The sequence below is a fragment of the Solanum dulcamara genome, chromosome 1 (genome assembly GCF_947179165.1).
Source record: "Solanum dulcamara chromosome 1, daSolDulc1.2, whole genome shotgun sequence".
NCBI lineage: Eukaryota > Viridiplantae > Streptophyta > Magnoliopsida > Solanales > Solanaceae > Solanum > Solanum dulcamara.
In genome coordinates this window covers 82,230,136-82,248,492 of record NC_077237.1, presented here as the reverse complement: position 1 = coordinate 82,248,492, position 18,357 = coordinate 82,230,136, and the positions used below count along the sequence as shown (strand labels likewise).

Here is an 18,357-nt window from a genome sequence, read left to right as displayed (position 1 = left end):
AACAGTAAATTTAGTACATTACAAGATCTGAATTTACACGCCCCAAAACAACAAAACAAACAACCAAATTTAAGCTACAATGTCATGAATGGATCAACTCTCAAAAATAAATACATAAATACATATACACAAGCACCCCATACATTATATATATGTCCCAAAACTACTACAAAATATAGATATCAATATGCAAATGTAATCTTCCTTAAAACTCCCAAAAACTTTATCTCCAATGGCCAACTTAAAGCATCTCTTCGAACATTTCCTTCGATAGAAATAACTATCGCTAAGCATAAAGCTTAGTGGTGTAAAACTACAAGTTTGAAGCCTTTAGATTCTCCAATTACTCTTCTCAGGTCATGAGTAAAAGAAATGTAAACATAATAAATACATCAAGTAAGAAAATATGTCACGAGCATCAAGTTCGATAGTTAAAAGTTTAAGTGTCAAGAATTCATAGAACCACCTTTACAAGAGATTAAGTAACAAGTTTCGCCCAATATGTATGTCATGCCGTCACACCAAACATGATCAAGTATCAAGAAGGACTGGAACCCTGTATCAAGAAGGGTAAAGACCCAAAAATCAAGAGAACCAAGAATCATATTAAAAATGGCTTTCTAGTTCGTACTTAAAATGGACAACTTTCATACTTAAGACGAACCAAAAATCTAGAATCAAGATGGCAAAAGGTGCGAGTCAAGAGGCATGCCAATGATGACAAAGTCACAAACACACGAAGGATAAATTCCACAAGAATGTCAAGTAATCGAGCAATCCGTACACGTGGGTGAGTTAATGTCACGACCCGAATCCGGATGTGATGGCACTCATCTCAACCCACCGAGATAAGTCAGCCTAATACCCAACGAAAAGTATATGCGGAAGAAAAAGAAAGGAATTAAAATTTAACTTAAGCGAAAACACGTAAAATAAACTCAAAATCCCCCAAGATTGGTTGTCATGTGTACAAGCCACTAATACATTACCGAAGTACGAAAGAAAATATAGTCACAATGTCTTTGTCTCTAGAATAGGACTAAAACATAATAAAAGAGTAAGAGGTGTCCGCTAGATAGATGTAACAGCTACCTCAACACTCGAGATGATAGCCTGAGATGTGTAGAGAACCTAAGAGATCAAGAAGGTCCGGGCTCACAACCTACACAAGTGTAGAAGCAAGGGGTGAGTACCAAACAACACGGTACTCAGCAAGTGGATAACTAAAACTAAGCAAAGCTCAATAAATACAAGTACTCCTATCGTCCCAACCGAACCTCCTTAACTACAACCTACATAAAATCAGCCCAACTCTCCACTTGTATAATAATAACAGTAATACAGTCCACGAATACTCATCAATAGTCTCATCAATGAATCATATCAAGTCAAGTTCAGCATATACAGAGCAATAAAAGGGTAAACACGAATTCACAAATATCAACAAAATGCGATGAAATGCAATGAGATGATGCATGTCTGTCCTATCGGTACACATTTGCTGAATTATAGTCCAGAATCCATGGGGGACATTTCTGTCCATGTAACCTGCCACGGAACGTGTGGTCCGTCCCCTCAACAGATATATCTTGCCACGGAGCATGTGTCCCGTCCCCTTTTATTTTATAATACTTGCCACGGAGCGTGTAGCCCGACCCCTTTATTTCATAATACATGCCACGGAACGTGTGGCCCGATCTTTTTTTATTTCATATCATTTTCAATCTCAACACAATATGTCAGAACCAATGCAATCAATTCATGTTCATATAATTCACGATAATAACATGACAACAACAATAATTTTTCCTATCTCGCATCAACATAGTCATTTCACATGTCCAAAATAAATCCACAATCACAACAAATAAATTCCACCAATATATGTCATTATATCACCATTTTATACCCCTCATCTCCATCTTTAAACTCAATCATACAGTCAATAATCCAGTCCAATTCTCATTACTTTTCAGTACACATAACATGGAAATACAAGCATCTACAAGCTTAAACTGAGGTTTAAAAATTCACTTGCCTTAATTAATCAAGCAGTCACTCCGGGACTTGAGCCTTCCCTTTTCGTTGGGCCTCCAAATCAACGTAATCTAGTCAAATAAATAATCACAATAAGATTTTCAAAACTAACAACACCCTTATTACCATATGTCTAGCCTAGACCCAAAAACTCACACAAATGTATAATCACGTTCCTAATCTTGATGCCACTTAACATGTCAACTCCCATATTTTCTGAATCTCAATATATCAAAATTCGGGAACTAACTCATTCTATGTCATTGAAGTCAAATCTAAAATTTTCTTTCCAATTATGTTCACTCGTGATAAAATAAACTCACATATCAAATTTCAGCTAATACGGATCGTTATTCGACCCCCAAATCAAGATTTTATATGAAGAACCCTAGGGTCATATTTTCTTATTTCAACATTGTTTTTCCACCAATATACCTTAAAAATATGTTCATAATCACATGAAAATTTAATGGAAAGGATGAGAATAATTACCTTGACGCTTTGGAATGAAAAATCCCTATTTTTCTCTTCTCCTTTATTTTTCTTTTCCCCTTTCTTTTCTTTCTTCCTGCGTATTTTTTTCTTTCCGTTTCTATTTCTCGTTTTCTCGTCGCGTTACATCTGATGGCATTAAGCCATCAGATTATGTATCTATATATAATTATTTTTGTTCTTTTCTTTTATTATTATTATTATTTTTTCCGTTTCCGAACTGATTATGTATTAAAATTTACAAACTCTACTAACTTATTTTATTAAATATAAGAAAAGTGGTATAAGTATTAAATAAATTAACACTTTAGCCCATCAGTTAAATTAATTCTCTAAAATTATCCCTTAACTAATTAATCAAAGTTACCGAAAGGTCCAAAATTTTCAACTTAAATTTACGAAGAGGGTCTTCTATGAAAAGAGGAGGACTAATTCTCAAAATAACCTAATGAGTCATTACAGTTAAATAAGTGTCCTCCAAGTTTTAGAAGATACCAACACAACAATACAAAGTAACAAGAAATAACCAACTTACCAAGGTGGTGTGATGTTACAATTTTTTTAAATGAAAGTGGTTATATCAATTAGATCATTCAAACCACTCATATTATAATATAAAAATGTGGTTATATCAATTAGATCAGGCTTACCTCATCTCCCCAGACCCCAACAACTAGGGAGAAGCTACACGGTTCAAATTACACTATAACAAAATAAATGTTTCAAAAAAATATTTAGCGCATAATTATTTTTTCCGGCAAAATTTATTATTATAAAATATTTAACATTAATTATATTAATGTCGGTGTATCCAAAATTGTTAAATTTATATAAAGTATTAGTTATAAATTTTAATTGAATAAATAGAAAAAAAAATAATTTTAATTATAACCCTTCACTATCTGCTTTGATGGAAGTGAAATTAGAAGTAATCGGTCCTCACTCTATTTTTTAAAATAAAAAAAACATGATATTTTTCATCCTACACTATTCTTAAAAAAATAATCAATAATAAAATAATGTTGATTTTAAAAACACAAAGAAAAGACTTTCATTCAATTTAAGTCAAGATTAATGAAGAATGTTATGAATGATTTAAATGTGTTTTCTTGACTGAATTACTATAATTATAGGTTTATGTAAAATTATGTAATTTCACAATTCTGAATAATTAATAGAATTTCATGTCAAATTGTATATAGGCGCAATCTATTATTGGTATAAATCATTACATTTGTAGGTGCATTTCTTCAAATATACTTTTAAATATTTTTTTTTAACTTCTGAAAAAACAATTTTCAAAAGTATTTTATATCCTCCACCCCTTTCTATCAACATCTCCTTTAGTTCTAGTCCCCACTTCTTATTATTGGCCAATATAATTTCACCATGTTAAAATATCTTCAATACTAACAAGTCCTAATCCCCACTTCTTTAACTTATTAGACATTGCCATATTATTCCTTTTTGTATGATTGAATTCATTTTGAAGAAAAAAAAAACACATGCTATCTATTTAACCAATCATGAGTATTGACGTTTGCCGGAAATGGTGCCATATGAGATTAGATTGTGTATCATAAATGCCTATACTTCTTTATAAATAATTTAAATATTTAAAACATAATATTTTCAATCTTCATTGGTTTAATTAATTTATTTATGCAAGGGTATTTAATCAAATATGAACTTTAATAAAGAAAAAAAAAGGCTTTCAATACTGATAATCTTAAACATAACGAGACAATTTCTATGAGAATTCAATTATCTTTAAAGGTAAAGTGAGAGGTTAAGGTATATTTTTTTAGTGAATATATGTTATCGTTCTTCTTGGAACAAATGTCTAAAAAAGAAAAAGAGAAAAGTGGCGCATAAAATGAAAAAAAGGAGTATTACATATTTTAGTTTGAAGTTATTAATTAGAGGTGAGTCAGGTGACAAATTATCCAATATATGAAATCATAGTCAAATTGATGTAAGAAAAATTTTGTCAAAATATTTTAAAATATATATATTTTTTAATTTAATATATTATATATAGTTGTAATAAAGAATAATAGTAATTTTATTTGTAACTAACTAATAAAATTAAAAGAGAACAAATAAAAAAAATTAAAATTTAGTAAGAATTGAACAAATAGAGTTTTGACCTATATTTTGATCAATTTAATTCCAAATAACTTTTAAACGAATCAATAACCATTCATTTATTAATTCAGTTCATCTTGATCCGTACAAATACAACTCAATTAGCATTCGGCACCTCTATGATTAATACAAAAGGATAGTAGATAACCTCCCTCCTTTCTAATTTATGTGTCAATATTTGATTGGATAGTAAAATTATATTAAAAAATATTTAAAATCAAGAAATTACAGTAAGAAGAATGGCAAAAGGATGGAAGAAGGGGAAATAACTGCAATATGTAAAACTCCTACAAGAAGCATAAAATTACAAACATTTTATGAATTTAATGTTTGGATGAAAGGAGAATGTCATTGACCACCTTGTCAATGTTCACATAAGATGATCCTGATGATTTTTGTGCTGAAATTTCAGCCAATTTCTTCCATTTCATTACCTTTTTCTTCATTTCTTTGCCTTTTTCACCAATCATTAATTCCCTAACAAGGCTTTCCACTTCATCCCTTTTCACATTATTGTCAATTTCCATTCCAATGTCCCATTTACTAACACTAAACCAACAATTTGTCTGTTGTTCCGCGAAAAACGGCCAACAAATCATTGGCACCCCACTACAAATGCTCTCCAGAGTCGAATTCCATCCGTTGTGAGTCAAAAACCCTCCAATTGCCGGATGGTTAAGGACTTCTTCTTGTGAACACCAACTCGCAAGCATTCCCCTGTTTTTAGTTTCTTCCATGAATTCGTGTGGAAGAATCGATTCATAACCCGATACAATATCGGGTCTTATGATCCATAAAAACTCGTGTTGACTATTTGCAAGTCCCCAAGCAAACTCAATAAGTTGATTTTGAGTCATAACAGTAATGCTACCAAAATTGACATAAACAACAGAGTTTGGTTCTTTGTTTTCGAGCCATTGTAAACACTCTGGCTCTTCTTTCCACAGGCTCGATCCAAGCCCCTTCAAATTCTCGTCATCAACATGTTTGACGAGTAAATGTAAGGGGCCTATTGGGTACACTGGTGGAAGAAGAGTTCTGAGTGATTCAAGAACTTCACTCTCTAGTGTTTCGAATGTGTTGAGGATAATCGCAAAAGCTTTTTTCGCTCTCTCTGTTTCTTGCAGGACAAATTTGATCATGAAATCATCTGGATTTGTAGTTCTCAAAAAACTTGGAAGATCCCTTAAACGTACGTCTTTCATTCCTGGTATGCAATCCAAAGTTGTCTCTAGATACCCATTTGTCAAGTAACTCACATCTACAGTTTTCCCCAAAAGAGAAAAGGTCAAAAAACATGCCAAAATTTTTAAATAAACATAAATAAAATTTATTTAAATTTTAGATTTCTTATTAAAATTTCGACCTCCAATTATATTGAGCAGCCCTACCTTTAAGCGGAGTATATCCTTTTTCAATAAGAGTGGAGTAATGCATGTAACTTAAGAAACCACAAGCACTAATTGTCCAAAACTGAACTTCAGGGACTCCCAATTCTTGTGCAGCAACTAAGGTGAAGCTCATGACACCATCCGAGACGATGCACGAGACAGGTGGCACGTTGGACGTGTTATTAGTATCATTGAGCTTTGCAAGCAGATTCCTAAAGGGGCCTAAACAAGTTTTAGTTGTGGATTCACATAGAGAAGGTATGTCTTGTGTGGCATCAGCATCACAAGGTGGGAGTCCATCAGGAATAGTCTCGAATCGGAACGACGAAAGGCCGTCGACTGCATTGGGGCCACGAGACTTAAGAAGACGCCTATGATTAAATTCAGTGTTGACAAAAGTTATGTGAAAGCCTTTGTGATTGAGAATTTTGGCTAGTTTCAACATGGGATTAATATGGCCTTGGGCAGGGTATGGTATGCAAACTGCATGTGGTTTTTTAATTTCAGCATTAATTGAACCCATTTTTTCAAAAACAATTCTCAAAAGGGAAATGAAATGAAATGGAGGATTTTGTATAATTTTGGCAAGGAAGATTGAAAAAGGTAGAGATATTTATATACAGAAAGTGTCATAAAAGATGAATCCAGACTGTCATGAATGGGAAAGTTATGCCAATTTTGATTTGATATAATATTCATTATTGGTAGGATACAATATCTCCAGCAAAAAATTGTCATGCAATGCATCATTGAATAGACCACTCATCCCTTATCATCTATGTTAGATTCTTTACCCCAACATCAGGAAATAAGAAGTAGGTCTGGAACCATCCAAAGTTTTTTAAGTCATACAAAAGACCATCCATCTCACAGATATCGATGTGAGACTTTTCACAAATAATACTCATTTTACTAAAAATATTTGTCTCATATTACTTGATCATTTACTAAATCAAGATAAAATTAATTAAATGATATTTTACTTAAATTCCATAGTGAAAAAGCTCAATTACAATTTATCCCGACTTTTTTTGTAATTACCCGAATTCCCTTTTTTTTCTAGATTTCTGATACATACGAATGACGCTGATACATCGCGATTTAATACATAAGTCATTTTCATTATACATCTCTAGTTGATACAAACCATACATTGTAATATCAATAAAACTTATGAATCAGCTTATAACACCTAATATATCATGAACACAACAAAAATAGCAGTAAAACTTATGTTTTACCGATATATTTTGTATTTGGTTTGTATCAGATAGCGATGTATCATGAAAAAGACTTATGTATCAAATCGCGATGTATCAGCATCATTCCTATGTATCAGAAGAGGAATTTTGAATTTTTTATAAATGGTAGGGAATAATTGAAAATATAGGAATATAAGGTGTGCAATTTGGTAATTTTTTCTTAATCAAATTTATTCTATTTTACCCCTACAATTACTATGACCTTTTGAATGTAAGTAATTCGCATTACTAGCTATTTATATACTCTATGTATATTGCATTGATATAAACAAATGACAAAATGATAAAGTCTTTCAATGTATTAATAATTTTTTAATCACCATATAAAATTACAAGTACCCATCTAATATAAAACGGAGGTTATAATCAATAATATTAGTATAATAAATAATTGTTAAAGTCTATATAAAATCAGAAAAATTTAATTATACATAGTTACTTTCAAAAAAGTAACTCTAATCAGGAAATGAATAGATGGCTTGAACATTTTGAATAGGACTTATGGTCTTACCTTTTTCTTAGGATGCCACAACTAAGTATACTATTTTTGTCTTGCCTTTTGTTCTTTCTGGTTGGTCGACATTCACTGTATCAATTTTTTTTTTAGCATTAAGTAATTGATGGTAATAATTTAATTATCACTAAATATATATTTTTAGCAGTAATTAACATTCTCTGTAAAGTTTTTAAAGCCTACCATGATATTGGATCCAATTACAATTAATTAATGTCAGTAAAGACTTTAACACTCTTTGCTAATATTTATATTTATATTTATTGCCGCTAAAAATTATTTTTGTGGTAGTAATTGACTACTTGATCTTTCTATTTCAAACTTTTCATTTTTAGTATCTTAATTTATCTCTAAAGAGGATAGTTTAACGTTCCAAATTAATAGAAGAGACTGTTCAATTTGTATTCTACACTCTTTTCTTTCCATTCAAATTACTGTTGTTGTATTCTTAAATTGGTAATTAGATTTGGAACTCAATAGTGTTCTATGACTCACGCAGGAACCTTGATTTTGATTATATGAAAGTTTCATTATCATTCATCCGTTTCAATTTGTTTATGCCTATTACCTTCTTTTTTTTTTTTTATATATATAAGTAATTCTTTAATTTTCCCCTTATTCTTGCATCCTTTGGTATTTTTCTTACTGTAATATCTTCCATGAGTTCCAAGTTGGAAGGAACATTGGTCACCACTCAACAGACACCTTGATTTTAAGATATTGAGTGTTAATTTTTTTTAAAAATATAAATTTAGTATTCGATTAAACATTGTCACATAATTAAAAGGGGCCGGTTGATCATTATGTTAGGATCACATGTTAATTATCATTGTATCAAAAACTATAATTGATAATAAAGACACAATTTTATTTCTTACTTAAGTCGTTGCCATACAAACACCATGTTCAATCATGTCTCCGATCCGAATCATTCCAGCCTCCTTTTGAGCCTTGCCATAGGCAAGACATTGATGTTACCCAACACATTATCCTTCCATATTAATTATAAGTATTGAAAGACTTTTATTTTCTTTATTAAAGTTCATTTATGATTAAATACCGTTGCATAATAAATTAAATTGATGAAGACTGGAAACATTATGATTTAGATATTTAAATTATTTATAAAGAAGTAGCTAGACATTTTTGGCACAGAATCTGATCATGACAGATGCCATTTTCAATAGGGTAAGCCTCAACGCCCATTATTGATTAAAGAAGTGGGGACTAGAACTAAAATGTAGCCTTATATATATATATATATATATATATATATATATATAAGAAACAAAATTCTTTTTTGGAGTCTTGGCAAAAAGAAAAAATATTGGGGTGTTACAGGTTTAAATAGAAAAAAAAACAAAAATAAAGTTCCTTAAAGGTAATGTTTTTATAAGAAACAAGATTTTTTTTTGAAAAAAATATTTATTCGGAAAATGGTATTTTTGATCCATTTTGTATTAATATGATCATTTTTGATCTATTAAATAACAACAATGACATTTCTAGACCAAAGTATTAACAACAAAGATATTTTTTAAACCAAACTATAAATAAAAAATATTTTTATTCATTTCAAAATACTTTTAAAATATTTTAAATCATTTTCCCTTTTGAATTAGAGCACGTGTTTCGTGAATTTGCCAAAAGCGACAAGACTACCAGTGTCACAGGAGTAACAGGGATAGGGTCACCACCGACAACTTGACTACAATATCTACAGTAACAATTAGATCAAAAAGCATAAACATCAAATCTTGAAGAAAATCATCATAACTGACCAAACAAATCATACAAATTAAAGTAGGATACGCAGTAATCAGGGTGGATCCAGGTGTAGTTGAGGGACGAACCTCTTTCCTTAAAAAATTATATTGTAAATATAAGATAATTTTTTTAATTTATGTGTATATATTTAATATTGAACCCTTTGAACATAAGCCAAAAGACTAGCTCAGTGGCAAATGGGGTTCAATATTTTGCCTTTGCATGTCTTAGCTCGCGAGTTCAAATCCGAATAAGCACATTTTTTTTTTCTGATTAGCGTGTTTATTTTTTTTGAATTCCCTTTATAGAATTTCTGGGTCTGCCACTAATGTAACTAATACTTGATCCAACAAAAAAGTCAAACTGTTCAATACCAAAATAGTTTCTAAGTTAATTTTATGTATATAAACCTTGTACGTTAAACCGCGACTAATATTTGCATGACATTTCCCAACTTCTATCATAAAAGGATTGTCCGCAATCAAAAGAAAAATAACAAAATTGAGGTCGAAATAACAAAAAATTAGACATTTAGAACTCGACATATTTTAACTTAATCCAAAATCAACCTCACTTGCCACTTAGCCAAGTACAGCATCACAAATTAGTTTTATCAACAATTTTATCAAACATTAACATCACAAATTAGTTTCACCTGAAAAAATACAACTCAATTAGAACATAACTATATAACAATCAAATAAGGCTTTCAATTTAGAGAATTTCAACAAAAAACTACATCAGTGTAAACTAACAATTAATTAAAATGACACAAAACGTAATGAAGTACAGCAGTATAGAAAGACAGATCAAAGAAAACATTGGAATGGATTAAGATTTAGGGTAATAAGACCTAGTTAAGTTAAGGTGTGTCGCTGAAATTTTGATCATAGTTCAAAGATCTTTATGAATTTATCCCTTTTTAATCATGATTAGGACCTTATCTATAATTTTAGATAGAATTGTGGGATTGATAATTTTTTTAAGTGAATAAAGAAATAATTGGGGATATATTTTTAGCCCCCTCTCTCTTTAAAAAGCCCTAGGAGTTTCTCTCTCTCTCTCTTCTTCTTCTTCTTCTCCATTTCTAACAAGGAATTGCTTCCAAGAGTTTTAAGATTCGAGTTCTCCATTGAAGACTCAACACCAAGGTTTTTTTCAAGTCTTCACTAAGGTATGTAAGGCTATCTAAAACATGGGATGAGTCCACCCATGTGCCCTACTCTTGCTTTGAGATTAGAGGTCCATGAGAATGGAGTTTCTTGGCATGGTTTATGTTTAAATGAGTTTTGTCTCCTATTAATTTGACTTTGTTTGTGTTGATGTTGTTGAGATAAGAAGTTCCTAAAACCTTCATGTTAGTGTGAGTTGATGGAGAGGACTTGTTATTATGTTTTGTTGATCTCTTTAACCATGTGATTATGTTGCATAAGTCAATTTCCTTAAATGTGTTAATCTACTTGAATTATTGAGCTAAAGCCATAGAGTTGTGATGAGTCTTGAGGAGATGTCATAAATGCTTATCTAAATGAGGCTTGATTGAGTTGATTGGAGGATAGAATTGACGAGTGGACAAGATCCTAAATGAGACTTGCCATTATGACTTAATTGAGTTGAAATGAGGATAGAGTTGATGAGTGGGCAATGTTCCACATGAAACTAGCCATGATGGCTTGTTTGAGATGATTGGAGGGAGTTTTATGAGCATGGAGTCATGGGAGAAGTATCAAGCACCGAAGCGGGTGAGAGTACAGTCCATACTCGAACCTCAGAAACTACGCCGCCAATGTAGGGAGGGATGAAATCGTTAAAGTCGGATGCTTCTCGTGGGATCGAATCGTTAAAGTCGGATGTTTCCCATTTTTATTGTCCTAAAATGATAGGACTTGACTAATCGATAGTATCCATGATTAGGGAGGCGTTCATGCCCTGGCAAGGTATGAATGAACGTGGCAACAACATCTGATTGTTGTACTATCACTGGCTCATAGGTGATGGTTGTCGGATAAGAGAAACTCCCATTTAGGTCTTGATAGTGCTCCGAGTCAGTTGAGTTGAGTGGCTTATGAGTTAGTCCCGTCTAAACTATCCTTGTTAGACTTAGGACATTTGAGTGAGTTGTTATGTATGTATGAGTTGAGATCCTAAGTTGATATTGATGTTTTCTTGATGTTGTTTCATCTGACCATTTTACATACTCGAACATTTCACGTACTGACGCCATTTGGCCTGCATCGTTTCATGATGTAGAGGCAGGTACCAGAGATCATCAACCGGCGCACTATTGATTATCTACATACTTTCAACTACGTGGTGATTCCTACTAGTTTTCGGAGGATGTTGAGCTTTCTTGTATAGTTTTGTTGTCGTTTCCCTTATTTTGAGTATTGGTATCCATGGGCTTGTCATTGGCACCTTCTATACTTTGATAGAGGTTTCATAGACTAGAGTGTGGGGAGGTTGGACTGTTATTTTTTTTAGAAGTCTTATTATAATTGTTATTGGGTTGATAGTGTTTGGCCTCCGGCCCCTCTAATATGAAATGATACATTTATGATGGAGTCTTCTTTTGAGTGTATGCGATTGAATGATAGTGTGAATGAATCAGGTAGATCGTTTGAAGGTCAGAAATGACTTTCGAGTGCCAGTCACGTCTAGGGTACCCTCCCGGAGCATGACACCAAGGTTCTAAATCAACAATTTAAGGTAAACAACATATTTAAGAAAATTAACAAAACTTATTTAACAACTCATATCAATCAACTCATACCAATATGTAGCATATCACTTTCTTAACTCAACAACATTACCATAATAAAAATTTAGTTAATAGTTGAAAGAAAGACCCATTTGGACATAAATCTATCAATAACTCTATTCTTATGAATATTCAATCTCAAAGAAGATGCAGGGCACATGGGTGAACTCAACCCATGCTTTGAGTAGCCTTACATACCTTGGTGAAGACTTTGAAGGAACCTTGATGTTTGGTCTTCAATGGGAGGCTTGAATCCTTGAAATATTTGAAGGCAATTCTTGTTGGGGATGGATTAAGGAAGAGAGGATGAGGATTAGGGCTTTTTAGAGAGGCAATAGACTGAAAAGAAATGATCTAAAACATGACCAAGTCAGTGTATATATAATTAGGGAAAATGTCCAATTTGCCCTTCCTAAAAAATATGGAAAAATGGGCTAAAACCCTCCTAGAGCTATAGAGGCGCATCGCGCCACTGCAGCACCAAGTCAAATATAGGCTTAAAAACCATGCAACCTAATAGTGGCGCATCGCGCCAAGGACCAAACTACTGAGGCTTATTTCTGGTGCTATAGTGGCGCGTCGCGCCCTTGCAGTGCCAAGCCTAAATTTTCTAGGTTTTAGAAAATGGGCTTAAAAACCTTGCACACCTAATAGTGGTGCGTCGTACCAAGGACCAAACTAATGCGGCGCCAAGATCAGGTTTTTCTTAGTTATAGTCCAAGCCTGAAATTCGTGCAGCACTAGTCCGTCGTAAGATAGTCATAACTTTTGACTCCGAACTCTAAAAAATTCAATCTTGGTGGCGTTGGAAAGAAGACTCAAAGACCTTTAATTTAATAGGTCATGGGCCACCCAGTTCGTTAAATTCAAAAAGATAAAGTCGTTGGAAGTTGACCCTTATACAAACTCATTCGAAAACTTAGCCAAGACGAGTTCTTTGGACTTGGCTTGGTTTTAGGGATCCCTTATGACCCTAAATCACATCCAACACTCTTCAATTTATTAGGAATTGATCCTAACTCATGTATGCACTTTACAATCATCTAGTACGATCCTATACGTACACGAAGAATGGTCCGAATCTTAGTGAAAAATTTTGGGGGTGTTACAACATATTATTGATAAGAGTGTGTTGTTCAAATACTAAACATTCTCACTACCTTCAATATTAAATATTATAAATTCGAGTAAAAGATAAACAAGTATAACTTCTACGAAATAGTAAAAAAAGAAGTCACTATATTATTAACACTATTGTATCATGATCATAACTTTTACTTCTTCTGTCTCAACTAATGTGTCACTTTTTTATTTTTTGAGATTTAAACAGTTTAAGTTTAAGGCTGCGTACAATTTAAACAGTTTAAGTTTAAGGCTTCTTCCCCGGACCCTGCGCATAGAAAAAGCCTTAGTGTACCGGGCTGACCTTTTAAACAGTTTAAGTTTGATCGGTAATTTGCGCATGAAATCTTTAATTTTTTTGAAATGAAATTTATATATTTGTAAACTATGAAGAAAGTACTATAAATCACAATAACTAACAATTCAAAATATTTAAAAGATATATGAAAAATTTACGATAAAAATAATTTTGTTTGAATCTTCAATTTTGAGAAGTGTCGTATCAATTTGAACGGAAAATATACAATATACAATATTTCAAGCCGCATCAATGATGCATTGCCTGACATATTTTAGTTGGAGAAATCGCATGCTACCAATAATGAATAATACTATATAATATAGTAGTAAATCATATTTGACTTCGTAGCCTACCTTTCAGCCTATTCAAATCAAATTCGAAAGTTTTCCCATTTTATAAATATTAAGGATAAAATAAAGTATTCTGGCTTCATCTTTACTACTACTTTTTTCCATCTATAAATATACCTCCATTTTCTTCAATCTTCCTTACCAAAATCATTCAAAATCCTTCATTTCATTTCCCTTTTGAGATTATTGTTTTCTTTAGAGAATTTGAAAGAATGGGTTCAATTAGTGCTGAATTAAAAAAACCACATGCAGTTTGTATACCATACCCTGCCCAAGGCCATATTAATCCCATGTTGAAATTAGCCAAAGTTCTCCATCACAAAGGCTTTCATATAACTTTTGTTAACACTGAATTTAACCATAGGCGTCTTCTTAAGTCTCGTGGGCCCCATGCACTCGACGGCCTTTCGTCATTCCGATTCGAGACTATTCCTGATGGACTCCCACCTTGTTATGCTGATGCTACACAAGACGTAACTTCTCTATGTAAATCCACAACCGAAACTTGCTTAGGTCCTTTTAGGAATTTGCTTGCAAAGCTCAATGATACTAATAATTACACGTCGAACGTGCCACCTGTCTCGTGCGTCGTCTCCGATGGTATCATGAGCTTCACCTTAGCTGCTGCACAAGAATTGGGAGTCCCTGAAATTCTGTTTTGGACAACTAGTGCTTGTGGTTTCTTAGGTTACATGCATTATTCCACGGTTATTGAAAAAGGATATGCTCCACTTAAAGGTATTAAAATTTTGTTTTTATATCTAATGTGTTCGGGGGTACGTATTACTTTCAACCAATTCAATATAAGTACCAAATTGTTTGTCTAGAGACGTATTCATAATTTGGATTTGATCCATGCAACCTTTAAGATTTCTTACACACAAATATATAACATGTTTCACTTTTGAAATTGTTGGTTTATAGTTTAATGTTTTTTTTTGAAACGCTAGTGATTTTTACAATAAATCTATGTTACGTATCAAAAATACTAGCTACATCTGCCTTTAGAGTCTCGATTTATATATCCACCAGAAATAAGGTAAAAAAGGGCAGCTCGGTGCATTAAAGCTCCCGCTATGCACGGGGTCCGGGTAAGGGCCTGACCACAAGGGTCTATTGTACGCAACCTTACCTTGCATTTCTGCCAGAGGCTTTTCATCTACCAGAACTAACGTAGATGAAAAGAAATTAACTATCGCGTTGTAGATATTCTTGATGTATTTAGGTAAATCCCATCTAAATATGTATGTGTTTTTAACCCTTTTTCTCCTTTTGGATGATTGTAGATGCAAGTTACTTGACAAATGGATATGTTGAGACAACTTTGGATTTCATACCAGGAATGAAAGATGTACGTTTAAAAGATCTTCCAAGTTTCTTGAGAACTACAAATCCAGATGAATACATGATCAAATTTGTCGTCAAAGAAACAGAGAGAGCGAAAAAAGCTTCTGCGATTGTCCTCAATACATTCGAGACACTAGAGAGTGAAGTTCTTGAATCGCTCCAAACTCTTCTTCCACCGGTGTACCCAATAGGCCCCTTGGATTTATTCGTCAAACAAGTTGATGATGAGAATTTGAAGGGGCTTGGGTCTAGCCTGTGGAAAGAAGAGCCAGAGTGTTTGCAATGGCTTGAAAACAAAGAACCAAACTCTGTTGTTTATGTCAATTTTGGTAGCATTACTGTTATGACTTCTAATCAACTTCTTGAATTTGCTTGGGGACTTGCAAATAGTCAACAAGAATTTTTATGGATCATAAGACCCGATATTGTATCGGATTATGAATCGATTCTTCCACCCGAATTCGTGGAAGAAACTAAAAGCAGGGGAATGCTTGCAAGTTGGTGCTCACAAGAAGAGGTCCTTAACCATCCATCAATTGGAGGGTTCTTGACTCACAGTGGATGGAATTCGACTCTAGAGAGCATTACTAGTGGGGTGCCTATGATTTGTTGGCCTTTTTTCGCGGAACAACAGACGAATTGTTGGTTTAGTGTTAGTAAATGGGACATTGGAATGGAAATTGACAATAATGTGAAAAGGGATGAAGTGGAAAGCCTTGTTAGGGAATTAATGATTGGTGAAAAAGGCAAAGAAATGAAGAAAAAGGTAATGAAATGGAAGAAATTGGCTGAAATTTCAGCACAAAAATCATCAGGATCATCTTATGTGAACATTGACAAGGTTGTCAATGACATTCTTCTGTCATCTAAACATTAAGTTTATAATATGTTTGTAATTTTATTTTCTTTAATTTTCCTTATATATTGTGTTCTTGTAAGAGTTCTTTCATACTATAGTTCGTTTTCATAATACTAAACAAAATATGTGATATTCCATATATATTTATTGTACGTTTAAGATTGCAAGTATCAATTTTTTCTTTATAAAAACTTGTGTTTGATCAAATACTGCCACATAAATGAAATCGAGGAGGATTTCAGATTATTATATTGAAATTATTTATAGAGTAATTTTGATCAGAGTAGAGTTGGGTGAATATGTATTTATTTTTGAATTATGGAGCCTTTCCCAGCAAATGTGAACGCCCATGCTATTATTTAATTGGTGACATTGACAACACCTATATTAATACAATAAAATACAAAATAATTATTGAACACGTCAATATTTGAATTGATAATGATAATTTTTTGTACTTTGTAATCGCTCTTTTTCAATAAGTCCAAATATTGGTGATTTCATAAGAACCAAATAAGTCGGCATATTGAAATGACCAATAAATCTACTATCATTATGTATTATTAATTTAATATATAAGAGAAATCTCAATGTATATTTTAAAGTATATATTTCAACTTTTTCTATGTTAAAATAGAGTTGGGTGAGATGTCAAATATCGCCTCACGTGGGATGGTATTGTCATGGTGCATATCCCAAATTATATTGGAGAAGGTTATTTTTGTATTGATTTTGTGACGTTCATGATAGGATAAAATAATATAACAGAGGTAAATATATCTATAGTGAGAAGTTATTCAAATATTTGATCTCAATGATCAATAATTATATATAGTATATAGTAGGGCTGTACAGGGCAAACCGATAAACCGCACCAAATCGACAAATCGAACCAAACCGGAAAAAAAAACCGACTAGTGGTTTGGTTTGACTTGATTTGGTGTTTGGAAAAAAAAAACGACCATTATAGGGTTGGTTTGGTTTTAACTAAAAAAAGTCAAACTGAACCCAAACCAACCCGATTATAGATATACTACTTTTAAATTATGTTATACATAAAAATATTTATTAAAATATAATTTATAAATATTTTTTAAAATTTTTTCATAATTTTTGTTTTCTTTCTTACATTTAGATTTGGATTTGAGAAGCTCATCTAAATAATATACAAAAAAAGCTCATCTTATAAAGTTATATTATAAAGTTAAAATTTCAAACATTGTTCTGCCTCGATCTTATATGTTGATATTTTGTATTAGAACTCTTTTTAAGAAGTGCTGCTCTCTGCTTTTTTTTAGATACTATAAAAAACCCGAAAAATCCAAAAAAACCCGAAAAAACCGAAAAACCCGAAAAATCCGAGAAAAATTGATATCGAAAAACCTGACTTTTATTGGTTTGGTTTGGTTTGGTTTATAGATTTAATAACCCGACACAAATAATTTGGTTTGATTTGTAAAAAATCCGAATCAATCCGATCCATGTACACTCCTAGTATATAGTATAAAAGTCAAAAGATCATCCATGGGGATAACTTTACATGTCCCTCGATCACATCTTTTTCTCTTTCTTACATTATTGCCGAAAAACCTTCAATCAATTGATGTTAGTCTCTCTATGATTTAACGGTATTCGTTATTTTTTTAAAATTTTCTGTCAAGTTAAAATCAGATAAATTAATTAAAATAATTTTATTGAAATCAAAAGCAAATTATGCAAAGGCTTCTAATTCTGCAAATTTGCACTAGTTTTAATTTTAATTTACCAACTACTTGTATCATGACTTTTATTTGAGCTACGGACTCCACTTTGAAAATGGAGATACCCGCATTAATAGCAGGTCTGATTCCAGAATTGAATAGGTCGGTGAATAAGAAGATTTGTCAATGAAAATTACATTAGTAAAATTGTAGATTGAAACATCTTCGGATTTTTCTCAACTATTGATAAGGCGGTCATACTTCCTTCACCTAAACTAAAACTTAATTCAGCAGCTTTTTCCAACGAAA

General features: G+C 32.3%; 2 protein-coding genes across 2 annotated transcripts; one reads left to right on the top strand and one right to left on the bottom strand.

Annotated features, from left to right (window-relative positions):
- Nucleotides 1-4,931: 4,931 nt before the first annotated feature.
- LOC129880260 (7-deoxyloganetin glucosyltransferase-like) lies at nucleotides 4,932-6,678 on the bottom strand. Its single transcript, XM_055954219.1, has 2 exons — nucleotides 6,069-6,678; nucleotides 4,932-5,938 (listed from the first exon to the last, which is right to left on the bottom strand). The coding sequence occupies exons 1-2, from the start codon at nucleotides 6,589-6,591 to the stop codon at nucleotides 5,001-5,003; spliced, it is 1,461 nt and encodes a 486-aa protein (XP_055810194.1). The 5' UTR covers nucleotides 6,592-6,678; the 3' UTR covers nucleotides 4,932-5,000.
- A 7,571-nt stretch (nucleotides 6,679-14,249) lies between these two features.
- On the top strand, nucleotides 14,250-16,471 carry LOC129880251 (7-deoxyloganetin glucosyltransferase-like). The gene is made up of 2 exons (XM_055954209.1): nucleotides 14,250-14,880; nucleotides 15,429-16,471. The coding sequence occupies exons 1-2, from the start codon at nucleotides 14,355-14,357 to the stop codon at nucleotides 16,364-16,366; spliced, it is 1,464 nt and encodes a 487-aa protein (XP_055810184.1). The 5' UTR covers nucleotides 14,250-14,354; the 3' UTR covers nucleotides 16,367-16,471.
- Nucleotides 16,472-18,357: the final 1,886 nt, after the last annotated feature.

Coding starts and splice junctions, on each gene's coding strand:
- LOC129880251 (XM_055954209.1), top strand. CDS start 14,355: ATGGGTTCAATTAGTGCTGAATTAAAAAAACCACATGCAGTTTGTATA. Junction 14,881..15,428: donor AGGATATGCTCCACTTAAAG/GTATTAAAATTT, acceptor GGATGATTGTAG/ATGCAAGTTACTTGACAAAT.
- LOC129880260 (XM_055954219.1), bottom strand. CDS start 6,591: ATGGGTTCAATTAATGCTGAAATTAAAAAACCACATGCAGTTTGCATA. Junction 5,939..6,068: donor AGGATATACTCCGCTTAAAG/GTAGGGCTGCTC, acceptor GGAAAACTGTAG/ATGTGAGTTACTTGACAAAT.